We start from the raw sequence: 16,331 nt of genomic DNA, 5'->3' as shown, positions 1-16,331 counted from the left end.
CCAGGTACATTCTATCTACCAGCCGCCATGCAATGGGTGCACACATGTACCGCAGCCCGAATGTAATTGACAACCTGAAATACCGGAGGACTGAATCCTTGCGCGACATTGAACTCCTCGAATAATCTCATTCGTCTATGCGCTGAACCACCGACGCACTTCAGTCACTTACCGCGTCGACGATAACAGGACAATTCGCACGACTTGACATGAAAATTGTTCATGATTGAATACAAGTGATTGAATTCAAGCAATCTGAATGTTGACACTGAAAGAACGGAGAAAACGAACGCCGTATACAACCCGTCAAAACAATCCGAGTTGACCCATGCCCCCTCGCCAGAAACGCCGCCAAAACTCCACAGCAGAAAAGAGAGTCGTCGAAGCCCTGTCCTTCACTCGTCAATCCCCAACCGTGACCAGTCATGCCTTGCGACGCGACCAAGAAAACCGATTGACTTGCCGTACGTCTGCAAGCTCAGTCACTGCGCAGCATGCTGTCCACCAGGTCGCCCAACGGCCCCCAATAATCCTTCCCACTCGCCAACTTGTGCTCATCGATGAAGAGGACATAGTGTTTGAAACTAGTGTTCAGGTGGGGTTCGAGGCCCAAGTGCACCACGACGGGGTAGTGATGACAATAAATGTGGGCGTAGACGCGGTACAGACGCTTGAAGATCTGTCGCAGTAGACTGGGGAATGTTTTGGGGAAAGGAACACCTATTGAGTCGATAGAGTCAGTACACGAAACTCTGACTTTGCCTTCTTGGCTCTTTGAAAGGAGAAGAAAACAAAATTCACCAATGCGACTAGGGAACATCTGCTCGTTGTCCACGTTGCCCTGGACCCAGCTCATGAGGTGCTCAATGTATTCGGGGGCCGACATCTTGGTCGGTCGCTTGAACTTGTCCGAGTCTTGCCAGAGGTACTCGAATCTAGACGCCCAGTTAGTATGGCCGAACGCCTCCCAGAAGCACCATACGTGGAAAGGGGGTTGTGCCCATACTCATCCGTTGCCTTCATCTCGGGACATGATTGCGGGGAGCAGAACTCGGTAATGGAGCCGTAGAGAAGGTTGATCTGATTGTAAAAGTCGACCACTATCGAACTCGCCGCATCGTATTTAGCACCTCGTTCCGACCTGGGGGGTTCAAAAGGAAGTTTCGGGACTGCACACACCATTGACTGCCAGCCATTCATTCAGATCTTCGCCTTCGGGCAACTTCACAGCCTTGCGTAGACTCCCACTGCCCAGGGTGGCCTCGGCAAACTGCCTCAACTGGTAGCTGCTGGTACCCTTGGCGGCGGAGCGGGGCTTGAAGGGAGCTCGTGTTCGCGCATTGCTGGGAGGTGTCAGTCCACATACGCCTTGTTTGAGTGCGCGCACTGTTGGTGACAGATATGAAGGGGGACCCAAGCCCGGAATATAGGCAACGCGGGTGGTCTGGTAGACTCCCGGCGGGCTCGAGCTCAGGCTCAGGCTCGTCGAGGGACTGCATGCCGGCGGAGAGCGAGCAGCATGCTCAATGGGAGAAGGAGCAGACAGCGGGACGGGGGTAGGGGAAGCTGGAACCGACATGGTGGTGATGAAAGAAGACATGGCTCTCTCCTTTCTTGCACAAATGGAAGATTTCTTCAGTATCCCTTGGGGAGATCGGTTGTGGCGGGGAAAAAAGGCGCAGATCGCGACGTGCCTGCATTCCGCCGTTAGCAAAAGGTCTGGCGGGTGTGTTTTGGGGGGCATGTCGAAGAGGCGGGGAAACCGGGCCTGGGCAAGACTCGACGGAGGCGCAACAACGTACAAAAGAGCAGACAGACGATGCAAGAGCGAGACTCTCGGCCGTCCCGAGGGCGTCTATCAGTAACGGTGGATGAGGGGAGGGGAAAGTTAAAGGCAATGGAGAAACACAAGGATCGATGAGGCTTGCAGTACAGCCAGGGACACGGACCCGTGACAAGTGAGAGCTGAAAGAGTGCCTGGCGACGATTCCAATGGAGTGGACAAGGTCATACAATTGGACCTCATCCAGATGTATTCGGTACAGGACAGGGCCAGGGGAAGTGTGGGTGTGACCTGTACCTGAGACCTAGTCGAGTAGACCTGTATGACGACTTGAGACATGGGCAGGTTCCTCCGTGGCACACACCACTCATCAACTCGGCCGACGGACGTTCACTATTCCTCTTGTCCTCCGAGAAGAGAGTCCTGCCCACCAGGCCGAACCACAGGGTACACTGCACTGATCGCGCATGACTTTATCGGGGCTACAGACCTTTAGATCCTAACTAGAGCTATCTCTACCTGACTCCTACACCTCTAGACATTTTTTTTGTCAAATCTGGATGTGCAGTGTACGGTAGTCATCTCTCGCACTCTCCGACCTCGTCGCCTTGGAACTGGGGCGGACTTGCTCAGCTGCTCCACCTTCCAACGTGATCCCGTCTTTGGTTCCATGGATCTTGAACCGTTGCTGAACCAGCTGGACCAGAGCGAATCCTGCTATACAGAGGCACATATGCACCTGCCGGTCATCGCAATAAACCCAACCCACCTACGCCCAGGAATTCAATCCATATCACATACTACAAAGCCGCATACCTGATTACTACATCAGATTCATGATAATTTGTTCCGAGGAACAGTGTTCCCAGCACTAGATTTCCAACGGCTCACAACTCGAGCACACACTGTACCTAGTGTGAGTGATTAATCCTCTACGTTCCAGCCAGATCTGAATCCATTGGAAAGCCCCTCCACCGGAAAGATTCAACTCGGCGTTTCGTGTTGCCCGGACAACCTCTATCTCCTTACGTCAGATAACTCCGTACTGCAGCCCAGTTAGGTACCAGGTCAGTTGTACACCGTCAACTACTATTTGCATACTCCCATTATACAGGTAAAAAGGTATAGACAGCAACCAAGTATGCAAAGAGACCCGGCAGAACCAGTGATAATCTTAATCCCAAGCTACACACCTGCTCAATCGACACATATGAATAGGCTTAAATCATCTGCCTATCTCTCACCTTGGTCCCCGAAGATACTAGCAGGCAGACTCAGGATTAATGAAATGAAAAAAAAGCAAGGCTAGCTCAGACTAGACTCGTCCAATTGATCAGAGAGAGAGAGAGAGATCGGAATCTCATCAAGATCAGAGATACTCCAATGACGGGAGTCCAGTCACCTTTGATGACTACCGGAGAAAACCAAACTTGAAGCCATTTGCATATGATCGGAACGAGCTTTGATCTCTGACAGCACGAGTCGCCATTAGCCAGAGCATCCATAAGAGAGGGGAAAGATGTATCTCCATATGTAGGTTGTGCCCACACAAGAGTTCTCCCCACCGAAATCCGGTTGCCCTTGCAGAGTCGTCTACAAATGGCAATACGGATGACCGCCCGAGACGCATCAATCTTAGGATCGACAGAAGAAGCCGAGACACACCTATGAGGAACAAGTGAGCGGATCAACGCCAGCATTTTGACAGAGAGCAGATAGGTTTTCATTGACTAGGTTTGGCCCCCACAGGGAGGGGGGAGGTTCTAAATACTATATCCGATATTCTCTTCCGGGAATTGTTCGCGCACCGTCTCTCCATACACGGTCAAGGGAATGGAAATTTCAAAAGATTCACATCCCAGATGCTCCACTGCATTCAAAAATCGGCCCCGGGCATCGGCAGAAGTCGTCTCGAGGAGTTGAGTCCCCGTGAGTCCCCGGCCCGATTCACCACTCAGTTTCGGCGTGACAAACTCAAAGCGCAAATCCCAGTCCAGAGTCACGCCGCTGGTCAGAATGGTGGGCGTAGCGGAAATGGGAATCGCGGGACTAAAGACCACCCGCGTTGCAAACAAAGTATTCTCAAAGAGGGACGCGTGGATCTTGCGCGTGGTGCGGTGGATGCTCGCACTCGAGCGCACGGCAATCGTTGGCGTCACTTTCTCCGACGTCTCGAGCGAGGCTCGGACCGCATAACATGGAATGGCAGCGTCACCAAAGTCGATCGTGGCGATCACCGTCTCTCCCAACCTGTGGACTGGGCGATTCAACACCACCACGGCAATCCGCTGACCATCACGTGCAATCTCGAAGCGATTGGGGCTGCGCCGTGACTGCACCGCCTGGTTACTTCGAAGAATAGCAAAATCAATAATGTCCTTGCATGACAAGGCATGCGCAGGAGGACCGTCGAAACTAGACCGTCTTTGGGGGGTAGCTCCTGGAGGATAGAGGGAGTTTGAGCGTGCACGCTGCTCGAGAATTTCGTCCACATAGGACAGAAAATCCCCCGCGGATTGCCATACTCCACCACCGATGCTCTGCTTTTTGGAAGTGATCGGTGTCGTAGGCCCAATCTTGTGGACTTTGGCTTCGTCACGAAGAATCACGTATGGGGACATCAAGTCATGACCAAGAATATCTCCCCTTTCTACTCTTCTGTTAGACCATCTGGAATGGTGAAGGGGAAGACCCAGGTGCAGATTGTTGGGGAGGAGGGATTCATACCGTTGACGCCGCTGTAGACTCGGAATGGGATGTTGATCCGATTCACTCGTTGCGCCTCATTAGCACCACTGGGTCGCTGAGTACCAATCACGAGATTGTAAGAAATCTTGATTGCCTTGCCCTTATGACTGGCAGGGAGACCCTTGGGAAGTGTGAAAGAAAATGAATATGATTGCTCCTCACCCGGAGCGAGGCGCAGGTCAACAAAGAGAAGCGACTGCGGCGTGGAGAGCAAGGGAATAGATCGGGATGAGGCAACTCCTCGCATATCTCGGAGACCGTCGAGCTCGTTGTTTGACAAAAGCCCACTGATCGACTCTTCAATCACATTCCACTTCAAAGACCCCCAAAAGCCACCGCTTTTGCGCGAGCGATCACCACTCGCAGGGCCCGGTCGACCAGGAACGCCACCGGTGCCCGTCTGGCCGCCAACGACTCCTTTGCGCTTGGTTTCGTCAAAGACTGATTGATTCACGAGGGACCCGTCCACGGTGAAGGATGCACTAATTTGCGCATAACCCATGAGTAGCGCTTGACTATCGGTGGGTCTGGAAGAGCTCACAACAGTTGAATAATGCCGGGCATGCCTAGAAGGAGGCGGAGTTCGCACAGCTTGGGCCTGAGTGGAGTATTCTGATGCCAAAGTCTCGCTGGAGTGATCACTGACGGAGTAGAACTCGCCACTACTCCGGCTACTCCCATTCACACTCGTGGCTGAAATGATCCGGGCCACTTGTTGATGTGACGGTGCAGCTAGCGTGGCTGCATCTTTGGCCGGTGATTTGGCCGAAGGAGGTCGTTCGGGCGATCGCGGAGAAGGAGAGAGAGGCGGGCGCGCACCGTGTGAATCGGTCGTCGGTGACGCTGGGGGAAACCTGAAATCAAATGCAGGAAGCTGCGCCCGTCGTGCAGGACCACGCGTTGGTACCGTCGAAGCAACTGGACTCGTCGCATGAGAGTCGGGTCGACTGCCTCGTCTGACTTGCGCAGTGTCAACTCTCAGATTTGCTGCGGTGGATTCATTTGGCGATTCGGCAAGTGAAGGACTTCTCAGAGCCGTTCTTCCCACTATCACACCCCCCGAAGCGTGAGACACGGCAATCACATCAACATCAACCTGAATATGCTCTCACCTTTGCGCATGGACTCATCGTAGCTCTCATTCCTCCTCGGGACCACTTGTAGACTGGCTGAGCGACCATGACCTCGAGCTGGTCTGGCCCGTCCCTGATTCTGGGCCGGCGGCGCTTTTTCTGGGAATCCTTCGCTGTCAATAGAGAGAATCGATACCGACCGTTTGTGATTGTGACCCGGTTGCCAACTCCGAGGCGTAGACGGTGTACTGGTTGGCGGGAAGCTGTTGGATGGGGGGATTGTGGAATTCAAGGACGATGCGGTCCGGTGGAAGGGTTTCCTCTGGGAGCTGATCGAATATGACCGTCTTCCCGAAAACAATGCATGTGGAGATTTTAACGAGAAGAACGAGTCGGAGCCGGAAGTCGCTGGGAGGTTCGCGCTTCGAGACAGCTTTCGTTGGTGGCCAGTGTCTCCGTGACCCGATTCAGAGGCGCTGTCTGCCACATTTTTGAACGTGATTGTGCATTCCACGTTCTCTCCAGCGAAGATATTCTGATCCTTCCACCTGACAAAGACTTGGATATTTGACGACATGGCAATGCGACAGTCAGCGGTCTCGAGACGGCCCGGAGTCGGAATTGAGTTACGCGGGTTGGAGGTTGCGGGGACGGAGTCGAGGGGAATGGTTGCGCCCCGAGCAGCACGCTCAAGATCGCATACTTCTAGATTGAGCAGTGCATACCACGGGGAATCAACGGCAGTATCGATTCAAAAGAAAGGACCACACGCACGGTCTCGGGGTGAAGGGACGAGAGAGTTTGTGGTGGCGGGCGTCCTCTCTCTCTCTCTCTCTTTGAGATGGAGAGCTCTCAAGCTGACCGGCTCCATCGACACCCGCCGCTATCGATTCGGACCCACTCCCCTTTCTCCTGAAGAGGCGGTATTGTCCATGGTTGATATTCTCTTAAGCTGGAAGACTCAGTTTCTGTAGGAGAATGCAACTCGAGACTCGAGCATAGATTAAAATAAAGTAGCTGACTCTAATGCCAGCTTTGGTATGTACAAGAAGATGCGTCTTTCTCCACAGACTGATGTACACAGACGCAACTAGGCGCCAAGTATGGCCATGAAGAACAGATCACGGTCGTCAGGTGACACTATGATTTGGCGAAAACAAGATAAAAAATACTGTCTTGCGTAGTGATGTCCATCTTGAGCGCTCTGACTAGCTTTGAACTTAGGACCGTGCTTTGATCCTCGCCCCTAGAACTCTCTCTCTCCCGGCTTGTATAGTGTGTTGGCATCGGAGTATGGGCGGGAAGCTTTAGTTGATGGCCGAAGACCGAGCTCAGCCATACGACTCCAAATTCGTTCGTGGCGCTTCTCCCATCGCTTGCGACGGGTCTCTGCCTCCGTCTCGGATGGCCTCCACCGGCTCTTCAAGATACGGCGGATGGCCTCCGGAGAGACTTTGAATTCCTCCGCCAGGACGGCGGTCGTGAACTGTTCCGGGGCGGTGGCATGTAGATGTCGAATACCCTCAAGCGCATCAGGCGACAGTCTCTTGGGAGGATTCCACCCTTGTGGGAATTTCTTTTCCAGGGCATCTTTTTGAATCCGCCAGGGTTCCGCCTTCAACATGACCTTGGGGACCGACTTGGACTGATCTGCCTTGTTCCCCTTTCCCGAGATCGTTCGTTCTGAATCCCGCTTCGCTGACTTACTTCCCGCCCTCCCTTTCGTAGAGCCCGATTTGTGCCCGACGCGACCGGATCGATCGGAGGGTGATTCCGCGATCGTACTGGGACTCGAACTCAAACCAGCGGCGGGTGAGGAGGTTGTCGCAGGAGGAGAGGGCTGAGGGGCGGAAGACGATGGGGCTGATGTTGCGATGATTTCGGGAGATGGAGTTATCTGGAGTTGGCGAATCCTAACACTGGAGGAGAAAGGTCGTCGTGGCAGCTGTTTCGAGGAACGGGAGCCATGGAGGTTGAGAGACGAGCGAGGTCCATGACAGGAATTGAACTCAGATTGGAAAACTCTTCGGAGAAACGAAGGCAAGGCCACCTTGGACGAGGCCATACATTGGGTTGCCATACTGGGGTTGATAGACCAAAATTTCTAAATCGGCTCGAAGCACCACGCAGCGCGAATGCAGATGGGCAGATTGGAGTCGATGGATTGCGAAATAAAATCGGCGGTGGCGATAAGATACGGCTGGCAGCCTCAGGTACAAGGCATCATATCCACCAGGCACCGGCCCAGCGAGGGACCTGGAATTCCACGAGATGAGCTGCTGCTGCTAGTGTGATACCTATCGCCAGAAAAAGAGCTATCTGAATAAATAAGAGATATCTACGGAGACATGCAATTACTTTCCAGGTGACTGGATAGCGTATGATTCTGAACCCCGCGTGTATCAAAAGCCACCATAGAACCAAAAGTGCCGAGCTGCGTGAGAGTAGTATAAAAAAAGCCATTCATCCCAAATATTTGGCGTTCCAACGAAGACCTCAAGGCTGCCAATTGGGGAACCCCAAGAGTCCCTACCGCATCTGTTGTTCCTCAATACGTTGATTGGAGGAAGCAAGTTTCTGACTGTGATGGCTATCAGCGACGATCTATTTACTTAGTAGTATCGTGCTCTATCCACCTTCTCCGTGGGGGACTCGGGGGGACATGGAGTTTTTGAGACAACCACTACATTCTTCCCCCGGCTACATACCTCCAGCAAGTTCATGGGGGATGCGATCCAAGGTGGTCGTAGTCGTTTCGACCTAAAGGTGATCCAGCAGAGCCAGTGTATCGCTTGTAGTACAGTAAAGTCAATCCTGTTCAGCGCGACCAGTCCCCGTGTCGGAATCATATGACACTAGCTCCAAGGTATGCTCGTTTGGATTCTCGTGAAGAGGCTGGAATGATCAGCGCTGGTGGAGCCGCGTGGAATGGAGCTCCATGCCTCCTACTGTTTTCCCGCACCACTTCGGGACGGGGTTTTGAGGATGTTGACGTGAATTTATCTAACGGCGACTGAAACCCGTACCTGAACACATTCTCGCCTCGGGCGCATTGTGCCTCCCCCAGTCTTCTCGTCACCATCTCGAGACCAATTGGATCACCTCTGAGATTTGGTCATCTTTGAGTCGTTCATCGGTCCACGTCCGTTCTCACTCGATCTCCAAATCCAAAGAGAGTCATCGGGGAGTGGCCATCGACACTCGATCACAGCAATCACCACGAGCTTCCCCACATCAATCCGTTATCGCATTCCATCCCCACTGGCCGCTGCAATTTCGCCTGATTGTTGGAGGTCCCTGTAACTCAGCAGAAGACCCTGGAAGCACGCGGTCCGGACACGCAATTGCTTCGAATGCGTCCGCCGTGAAATGCTTAGACCTTGCGCACTCTGGGGACTCTGACCTTTCGCCTCTCCTAGTCCCCCGAGGCGATGGCCACCACGGCGCCCCTCAGCACGAAGTCGAAGCTCGTCGGTCCAGGATCCTCGCTCAGAATCACGCCGTCCAACTCGCCCGTGCTGCGACCGGGGGCTCGATCACCGAGCAAGCCGTCTCATATCTCTGCATTGTCCCTCCAGACCGTGCTGGGCACCACCAGCTCAACGCCCAATGGCTTCTCCAGCCATGAATCGAGTCGTAGATTCGCACTGTGTGCGGGCTCCGCCGCCGTCCTCGCGGAAGTCGACGATGACGGCAATGTGTCTCAGCGATTCTTCCGAGCCCGTCCAGCAGCAACGAGCATCAATCCCACCATCTCCTTCTACAATCAATCCACTCCGCCAGTGACTCCAGACCCTCGCTCACGTTCCCTCGCCCACATTCGTTCAAACCCACATCTCACACTGCCCAACAGCTCACCATCAAATGACCCGGCGGATAATGGAAGTCCGCGCACGTGGTCCTCGCGAGAGAGGGTCAAGGCCGTGACATGCGTCGCAATTAGCCCCAATGGCCGGTTTTTGGCTGTGGGTGAGACTGGATACAATCCGCGAGTGCTTCTTTTCTCGACCGCCTTGGATTCTTCGCCTGACGTGCCACTGTCCATCATCACGGAACACACCTTTGGAGTTTGCAGTCTCGCCTTCAGCCCAGATTCGCAGTACTTGGCCACTCTCGGCAATCCCAATGATGGGTTTCTCTTCATCTGGTCCATCAATTTGAAGAATGGGCTTGCCAAACTGCACTCTACAAACAAATGCACATCAATTGTACGCGAGATTCGCTGGGTGGGCCTGGCGTTGGTCACTGTCGGGGTCCGTCACGTCAAAGTTTGGAGGCTGCCGATTATACGGCCCGCGTCGCCAACAAAGTCCAGGTTGATCGTTGATGGAACTTCGTCATCCAGCCCGGTTCCCAAAGCTCTTTCGGGGCGAAATTGCATTCTTGGACAACTGAGTGATCACACGTTCACATGTATCGGCGGCATCTCCGAACGAGAGGCTGTACTGGGAACTGAATCAGGCGCCGTCTGTTTTCTGGACGACCGTGAGGCGTCCCAGCGGTTATCCGTGGCCAGACAGGTAGACTTTGCCATCACCTCCGTAGCGGTGGACCTGGACCAAGAGACAATATGGATCGGCGGCCGTGACAGGCGAGTGCAACGCCTCACTTTTGAAGAGCTGCGATCTCCGTCACCTGATTTATCTGTCCCTCCATCCCGGACCGATAAAACAGCAATGACCAGAAACGCCAGAAATCCCGCGCTTGTCTGCATGGGCGCAGTCTCGTCATACCTGGTCACGGTAGAAGCAACGCGAGAGATCCAGGTCTACCCCATCACGGATCTTCCAGAGGAGGGCGAGCTGGACCGCGGAATAGCTTGCATATCAGCACATCGAGACCCTGTCCTGGGCATCCGTGCGCTCAGAACGCCCAACATCCTGGGAGCAGACATTTTTTCATGGTCTCGCAATGGTTCAGTGAATTTCTGGGACTTGAGTGGGAAGTGTCTTCTTTCGAGAACAGTGACAGTAGAGCAAAGCATCGCTGGAGAAGAGGATGTCTCGAACGAATTGAAGGTTCTGAGGGCGTCAGACAATGCAGATTGGTTTGTGGCCGGGGACAAATACGGAGTTGTCAGGTTGGTCTCTCGTGTGTCTCGTGCTTTTTGGAGTCCAAACAAAGTTGACCAGCTCATTTTTCCACTACAGACTTTATCTGGGGGGAAGTTGGGAATGCACTGAGGAAATACGTGCCCACGGGGCTGAGATCACAGATCTCGCTCTTCAAAAGGTGGAAGACTGCTGGCTGGTGGCCAGTGCTGGCCGTGATCGAATGGTGCAGCTGTTCCTGAAATCCGAGTCGAACTTGCAGCTGACGCAGACCATGGACGAACATGTGGGTGCCGTGGGACAGGTTCTCTTTCTCAACGATGGTCAAAAGCTCCTTTCGAGCTCTGGAGATCGCACTGTCGTCATCCGCGAGCGTGCGACCAGGGAGGAAGAGGGCATCACATGTTTTGCCTATCTGATCACCAAGGTCATAACTCTGAAGGCGTCGCCTGTATCCATGGCCTTGAGTCCCGATGACTCGAATACCCTATACATCTCAAGCATGGACCGCTGCATTTTTAAATTCGACATTCCGTCTGGCCGGCAACTACACAGCTTTCGTGCCTCGGACTCCGAGGCAAATGACGCGGTGGTAATGAGCTCCTTGATAATCACAACTGAGATCCCCGACAAGTGTCCCAAGCTTCTCATTGGGGTTTCCACCACCGACAAGTCGATTCGAGTATATGATCTGGAAAAAGACTGTTTGCTCACCGGTGAATTCGGGCACACGGAGGGAGTCACCGATGTGCTCCTTCAGCAGCCGTATAACGATTCCGACAGTGGTCAACCGGGCAAGCGAAATTTGATCACTGCTGGTCTCGACGGACTGTTGATGATCTGGAATCTGTCCGTGCAGCCATGTTTCTCTCCTGAAATTAATCAAGCGTTTCGAGACGATGATGGCCCGGTCAAAGAACCGGCCGCAGCTAAGCCACCCCTGCGAAAAGTGCTTTCGCGAAGCGAGCTAGCTGGCTTCCAGCGGCCGGACATTTCCAGTCCCTTGGGGACACCAACACCAGCTCGTGCATATTCCCCGACGCTGGCTAGAAAAACATCCAGACTTTCTTTGAACCCGTCAATTTCTCAAAAAGGCGCCCGCACCGAGACACCCTCGCCACCGTACTCTCGCTCTTCAACCTCCCTGGCTCTGAACGACACAATGCGACGATCCCCGTCGCCAGTCAGTCCCCGGACGAAGTCTCATACGCCCACACCTGCCCAGTCAAGCACCTCAAGAAGCAGCAATCGCCGCTCTTCAGCGGAGTTCCGCTCGCGAACAAAAACATTGGGTCGCAGCGACTTTGGTAGTTTGGATATGTCTACTGAACAGCTTTGTCGAACTCTACGAGCATATCGGAAGAAGCTGCATGTTTCGAGAAAGCACCCTCATGCACAGAAGGAGCTCGAGAGAGAACTCACAGCTACCTTGCGAGCCCTTGGCAATCGAGACAGGAGCGACGAAAGTACTGAGACGGAAACTGACAGTAGCGGCAAAGATCTGGACAGGCCACCAGATGTTAGCCAATCTGTGTCACCGCGTCCAACACGTCAACCACGTCATGTGCCTTCTACTCCTTCGCTGCGACAGAAATCCGTGCGCCAGGTCTCAAGGTGCCGCTCTTATGATGCCACTGCGGACTAATGATCATCGCGCGTCCTGACTTTGGGCTTGTTCCTTTTGACTGTGGATCAAATGGAGAATGGCCTATCAGTCTTTGCCAATCATTTCAACACTCAGCATTCGTCTGAATTTTTTTATTTTCGAAAAGAATCACCAATTCTCAGTGACATCCCACTGAACATTTCTCTTCTCCGCTGTTTTTCAAGCGCACTTGATGTTTTCGAAATCAAGTCTTCGGCTTTCGTTGCATGGGTTTGCCGGTCCACGGTTTTCCTCGTTCCACTGGCTTGAAAAGGGATATCAAGGGTGCATTCGTCTTGGCGTCATTCCCTTTGCCTGAATCCCCTACCACCAAAACTTCAATTCCGATGATACCCACATTATTTAGCACACTGGTTGAGGCCCCCAAAGCCTGAAGCGCAAGCCGCGAGGATTCCCTTGTGATGATTGTTTTTGTACGTTTCAACATAATTTCTATTTCAAAGAGCGAATTGCCCACGACTTAAATCCTGATTCTTAGTTTTGACTATCGCTTCATCACAGCTCTCACTCCTGGTGTGTCAATAGGACCACTGGATTGGATTGGAATCAGGTATATGTCTACCCGAGAACTCAGTTTTGAGATTCTCTGAAGCGATCTTTTTTTGTCTCTTTTCCCTTGTCCTGCGAATCATTGCCCAGGATAATAAGAACAATGAAAGATAGAATACAGAGCCTTAAATGTAGGGAGACGCTCCTGTTAGTGATAACACCTAGTACTATGTCGCAAAGGACAATGGATCAAAAATGATCTCCAGGGGGTTCCAGGTAACCATTCTAATCCTAAAACAAGCCTCCAAGTCGGTCCTCGAACAAAGTCATCAGATAATCACCCTGTGAAGTGCCCATCAGCTTTGCAAGTTGCCCTGCCTTTTCAGCCCAGCGTAAACAAGCTTCATCGTCTTCTGCGGAGTAAAAGTCCATTGCTTGGTTGAACGTGCAAGTCGCGAGGTACTCGAGCTCCTTGACGGGATGCAGTTGCCGTCTGTTAGCTATACGGGAGGACGCAGATGATGTAAGTTCGTTCATGTTGGGATGAGTGTTGGGCTCCTGGCTCCGGTCTCTTGGTTCGGAATCCAGCTTGCCAGCAGCCAAAGACAGCATCTCGTCAACGGCATATTCGGCCATCCAGTAGTAATCTGAAGACGTCGGCGCCTCGACATCCTCTATGAACTGCGGAAGAGCTGACGATCTGGCAGCAGCCAGTGCAAACGTATATAAATTTTTCAGACAAGTAGGTAGTACTTCCGTGTAGCTGCGGGTGGGCATGGTCGTTGTCACACGCTCCCTCCCGATGCTTAAAAGTGACTGGACCCAAGGTCAGTGTCCATGACAAATCAAACAACGTAATTCGTGATACCTACGTGAAGACTACTTGCCGATAATGGTGCAGGCATGGCAGATTGTAGAATGCAGTTCATGAAGTATTCAAAAAGTGGGACGTCAAGGTATTGTTCGCTTTTGCTGAGGATCTCGGGCACAGCGCCCCATTCTTTCAGCGCGATGACGGCTTCGAATTGACTAATGCCGAGAGTGCGAGAAGTTTCGTCGTCTATTACAGCCCGAGTGTGAGCTTTGTGCGAGAGTAGATGAATCGACTTGATGGCCTCGAGGATCTTCTTGTAGTGCTCACGCTGTAGGATATGAGCCTCTTGGTCGGGGACTTATCCTTCAACTGGATCTTACCTGAACTCCTTCATCACTACAGGATTGCACGAGCTGGTCACGTATGCTGATCTCGAGGAAAAGAAATTGGCAAGCAACAAAATCAATTTGGGATGATGTCAATTCCAACGCTGGAGTTTCAGTGCCGCTCACGTACTCGTGCTCATCATTTGCTCCTCGACGAGTCTCAATATGTTGCTTAGCGAGCTCTAGAACCTGGGACCACATAAGAAGTGAGACTTTGTACGCAGAAGTTACGATTTTCATCTTCGTCCAATCGACAAACCTTTTGCGAGTTTTCAAGGATCATTACGGCCTCAGTGTCAGGAAAGAGGTTCGATATAAAAAGAGTCAAATTGTATAACTCCACGCAGGCTGATTGCAGGGCAAAATCCGAAAGAACCATGTCTGGTCTTTTGAGGGCATTTTTCGTGCAATCTAGGACTGCTATACGTGAGAAAATAGACCTTTATCAAGTGCATGCTGCCGAACGACGTACCTGCACTCGCCAGGTCAAGCATGCCTCCTTCGTCCACGGTCTCCCGATGCTCAAGCTCCATGGATAGCCATGTAAGCGGAAGCCTGAGAAAATTAGCCTTGCTTGTCTCTTGACTGTAGATGTGAAGCTTACAGATAGTCTGCAGCGTGGGAATGGTGCTCCGTGCAGCCAAGCAGAAGCCCCGCGACTCGCGTATACTCTGCAATTTCTGCAAGTTCGGGCGGGCGCGAGTATCCTACCTTGCGACGGATATATTCCAATTCCAGGACTTGCACTGCTGGCACATTCTCGTATTGCTTGCAAGATAATCAGTGTGTCTGATGATAGGTACTGACAGGCTCCGTGTCGAGACTTGGCATACGAATTGAGGCAAGAATCGCAAAAGATTCAAAGCAACGATAGGCCCAAAAAGCTCATACTAGAAAAATGGGCAGTTGCACTTACTGTTCTCAGTGCTGATATCTCATTTCTCACTTGATCATAGCTTTCAGCAGCCATGTATGCCCACGCTGTGGAGCGTAAGTAAGTCTGCACAAGAATCAAAGAGATAGAAACAGATAGGCTAACCTAGTGTGTGATGGATGTGCAATGCAAAATTTGCGCATACCCACTTCTCACCATCTCTAATTGCGGATAGGTGTGATAGAGCAAGTTCAAGCCATTTTATTGAGTGATCATACTGGCCGACTTCCAACTCACTTCGTCCAATATAAAGATACCCCTCTGCGATGGCATAGTGGTTCCTGATTACCCTATTTGGTGGAATTTTGTTGAGAAAATGATCAACAAGGCCCGTGTTCCCTTGTTTCCAAGCCTGCAAAAAATCTGCAGTTAGTCAACGAATAAATGTCAACGCAAAGTGACAAATACCAAATATGCTCGAAGCATGTGGTACTCGGCTGAGACCGAGTCCAGTAGATATTTGTCAACGGATGGGACATGCTTGTTAACAGTGTCTAGTCGCCTTGCGAGTGACCTCAGGATTCGAAGGGCACTTTCAAGCTGACTGTTGTCTTCCAAGGTGTCAGCCTTCATCTGCCCTCAGGGACGGATGTCAATTACCAATGCAAATCCGTGCAGCCTCGAAAGCGGGCTCGCAAGCCCTCAGAAAGCCTGTCATTGAGAAGGAAGAAGTAATTTAGCGCTGGCCTACTTTATATGATACAGGTGGTAGATTTCACTGACCTGAACGAGTGAAAGGCGACGCGAGGTTGAGAAAAGCGATGGTAGCGGCAAGTACTGGGGAAAAGGTCTTCAGCTCATCTTCAGCATGTCATAGTAAACATTACCTACCCCCACAGATCATTGTCGTTGCGTAATTGTCATTCAGGTAAGCTGCTGTGACTCGCTCACGACAGGAGTTCCACAGCCCAGTCGCGATAGAGTCGAGTTTCACCCGCTCAGAGTCCGATAGAATCATTGCATCTGAAGAGAGATCGAGGCAGAGATTAATCTCCGTCAGAATTTCCGTAACATGTTTTAGAGACGGTTCAGTCGGCATTTCATTCTGCCTTTGGGGCAGTTTTGTTGCCAATGCAGTCACCTGGTCCACCGGACCTTTTGCAATAGAAGCTATCGAGGATGATGAATAATCCGGTGGCATTTCTGAGATTAGGGCTTCAGAGAGAACCAGCCAATTTTACCGAGATTCAGAAAGTGAGGGAATGAGGCTACGTCTTGCGCGGACGAGGAAGTTGGCCTGGGGTCTTAGCCAACCAAGAAAGTCACCTGCCCATAAGATCACGTTTCACGATTTCCGGCGCACGCGCACAAACTTATATACGTCTTGAGATTTGAATCTTCGATATTTTATAGAGACATTGGGTATCATCAGTCAGAGCCCTGCTAA

The 16,331-nt window shown here is 52.0% G+C and overlaps 6 protein-coding genes across 6 annotated transcripts; 2 read left to right on the top strand and 4 right to left on the bottom strand.

The window, feature by feature from the left end:
- Positions 1-478: 478 nt before the first annotated feature.
- POX_e07258 (putative maintenance of ploidy protein mob1) lies at positions 479-1,579 on the bottom strand (the record flags this gene model as incomplete). Its single annotated transcript, XM_050116065.1, has 4 exons — positions 479-720; positions 802-935; positions 1,007-1,100; positions 1,180-1,579. The coding sequence occupies 4 exons, from the start codon at positions 1,577-1,579 to the stop codon at positions 479-481; spliced, it is 870 nt and encodes a 289-aa protein (XP_049968525.1).
- A 1,967-nt stretch (positions 1,580-3,546) lies between these two features.
- POX_e07257 (uncharacterized protein) lies at positions 3,547-6,475 on the bottom strand (the record flags this gene model as incomplete). The annotated part of the gene is made up of 4 exons (XM_050116064.1): positions 3,547-4,433; positions 4,511-5,578; positions 5,644-6,309; positions 6,379-6,475. 4 exons carry the CDS (start codon positions 6,473-6,475, stop codon positions 3,547-3,549), a joined length of 2,718 nt encoding a protein of 905 aa, XP_049968524.1.
- Positions 6,476-6,850: 375 nt separating this feature from the next.
- On the bottom strand, positions 6,851-7,684 carry POX_e07256 (Required for respiratory growth protein 9; the record flags this gene model as incomplete). The annotated part of the gene is made up of 1 exon (XM_050116063.1): positions 6,851-7,684. One exon carries the CDS (start codon positions 7,682-7,684, stop codon positions 6,851-6,853), a length of 834 nt encoding a protein of 277 aa, XP_049968523.1.
- Positions 7,685-9,035: 1,351 nt separating this feature from the next.
- POX_e07255 (uncharacterized protein) lies at positions 9,036-12,300 on the top strand (the record flags this gene model as incomplete). Its single annotated transcript, XM_050116062.1, has 2 exons — positions 9,036-10,684; positions 10,755-12,300. 2 exons carry the CDS (start codon positions 9,036-9,038, stop codon positions 12,298-12,300), a joined length of 3,195 nt encoding a protein of 1,064 aa, XP_049968522.1.
- Positions 12,301-12,351: 51 nt separating this feature from the next.
- POX_e07254 (uncharacterized protein) lies at positions 12,352-12,570 on the top strand (the record flags this gene model as incomplete). Its single annotated transcript, XM_050116061.1, has 1 exon — positions 12,352-12,570. The coding sequence occupies one exon, from the start codon at positions 12,352-12,354 to the stop codon at positions 12,568-12,570; it is 219 nt and encodes a 72-aa protein (XP_049968521.1).
- A 531-nt stretch (positions 12,571-13,101) lies between these two features.
- On the bottom strand, positions 13,102-16,085 carry POX_e07253 (uncharacterized protein; the record flags this gene model as incomplete). The annotated part of the gene is made up of 12 exons (XM_050116060.1): positions 13,102-13,626; positions 13,683-13,952; positions 14,005-14,199; positions 14,270-14,430; positions 14,483-14,565; positions 14,615-14,778; positions 14,844-14,900; positions 14,957-15,010; positions 15,090-15,296; positions 15,353-15,495; positions 15,668-15,721; positions 15,776-16,085. 12 exons carry the CDS (start codon positions 16,083-16,085, stop codon positions 13,102-13,104), a joined length of 2,223 nt encoding a protein of 740 aa, XP_049968520.1.
- Positions 16,086-16,331: the final 246 nt, after the last annotated feature.

This window comes from Penicillium oxalicum, chromosome V, assembly GCF_001723175.1.
Source record: "Penicillium oxalicum strain HP7-1 chromosome V, whole genome shotgun sequence".
Classification (NCBI taxonomy): Eukaryota; Fungi; Ascomycota; class Eurotiomycetes; order Eurotiales; family Aspergillaceae; genus Penicillium; species Penicillium oxalicum.
The sequence above is the reverse complement of the archived record's forward strand: the minus strand, read 5'-3'. Positions and strand labels throughout refer to the sequence as shown.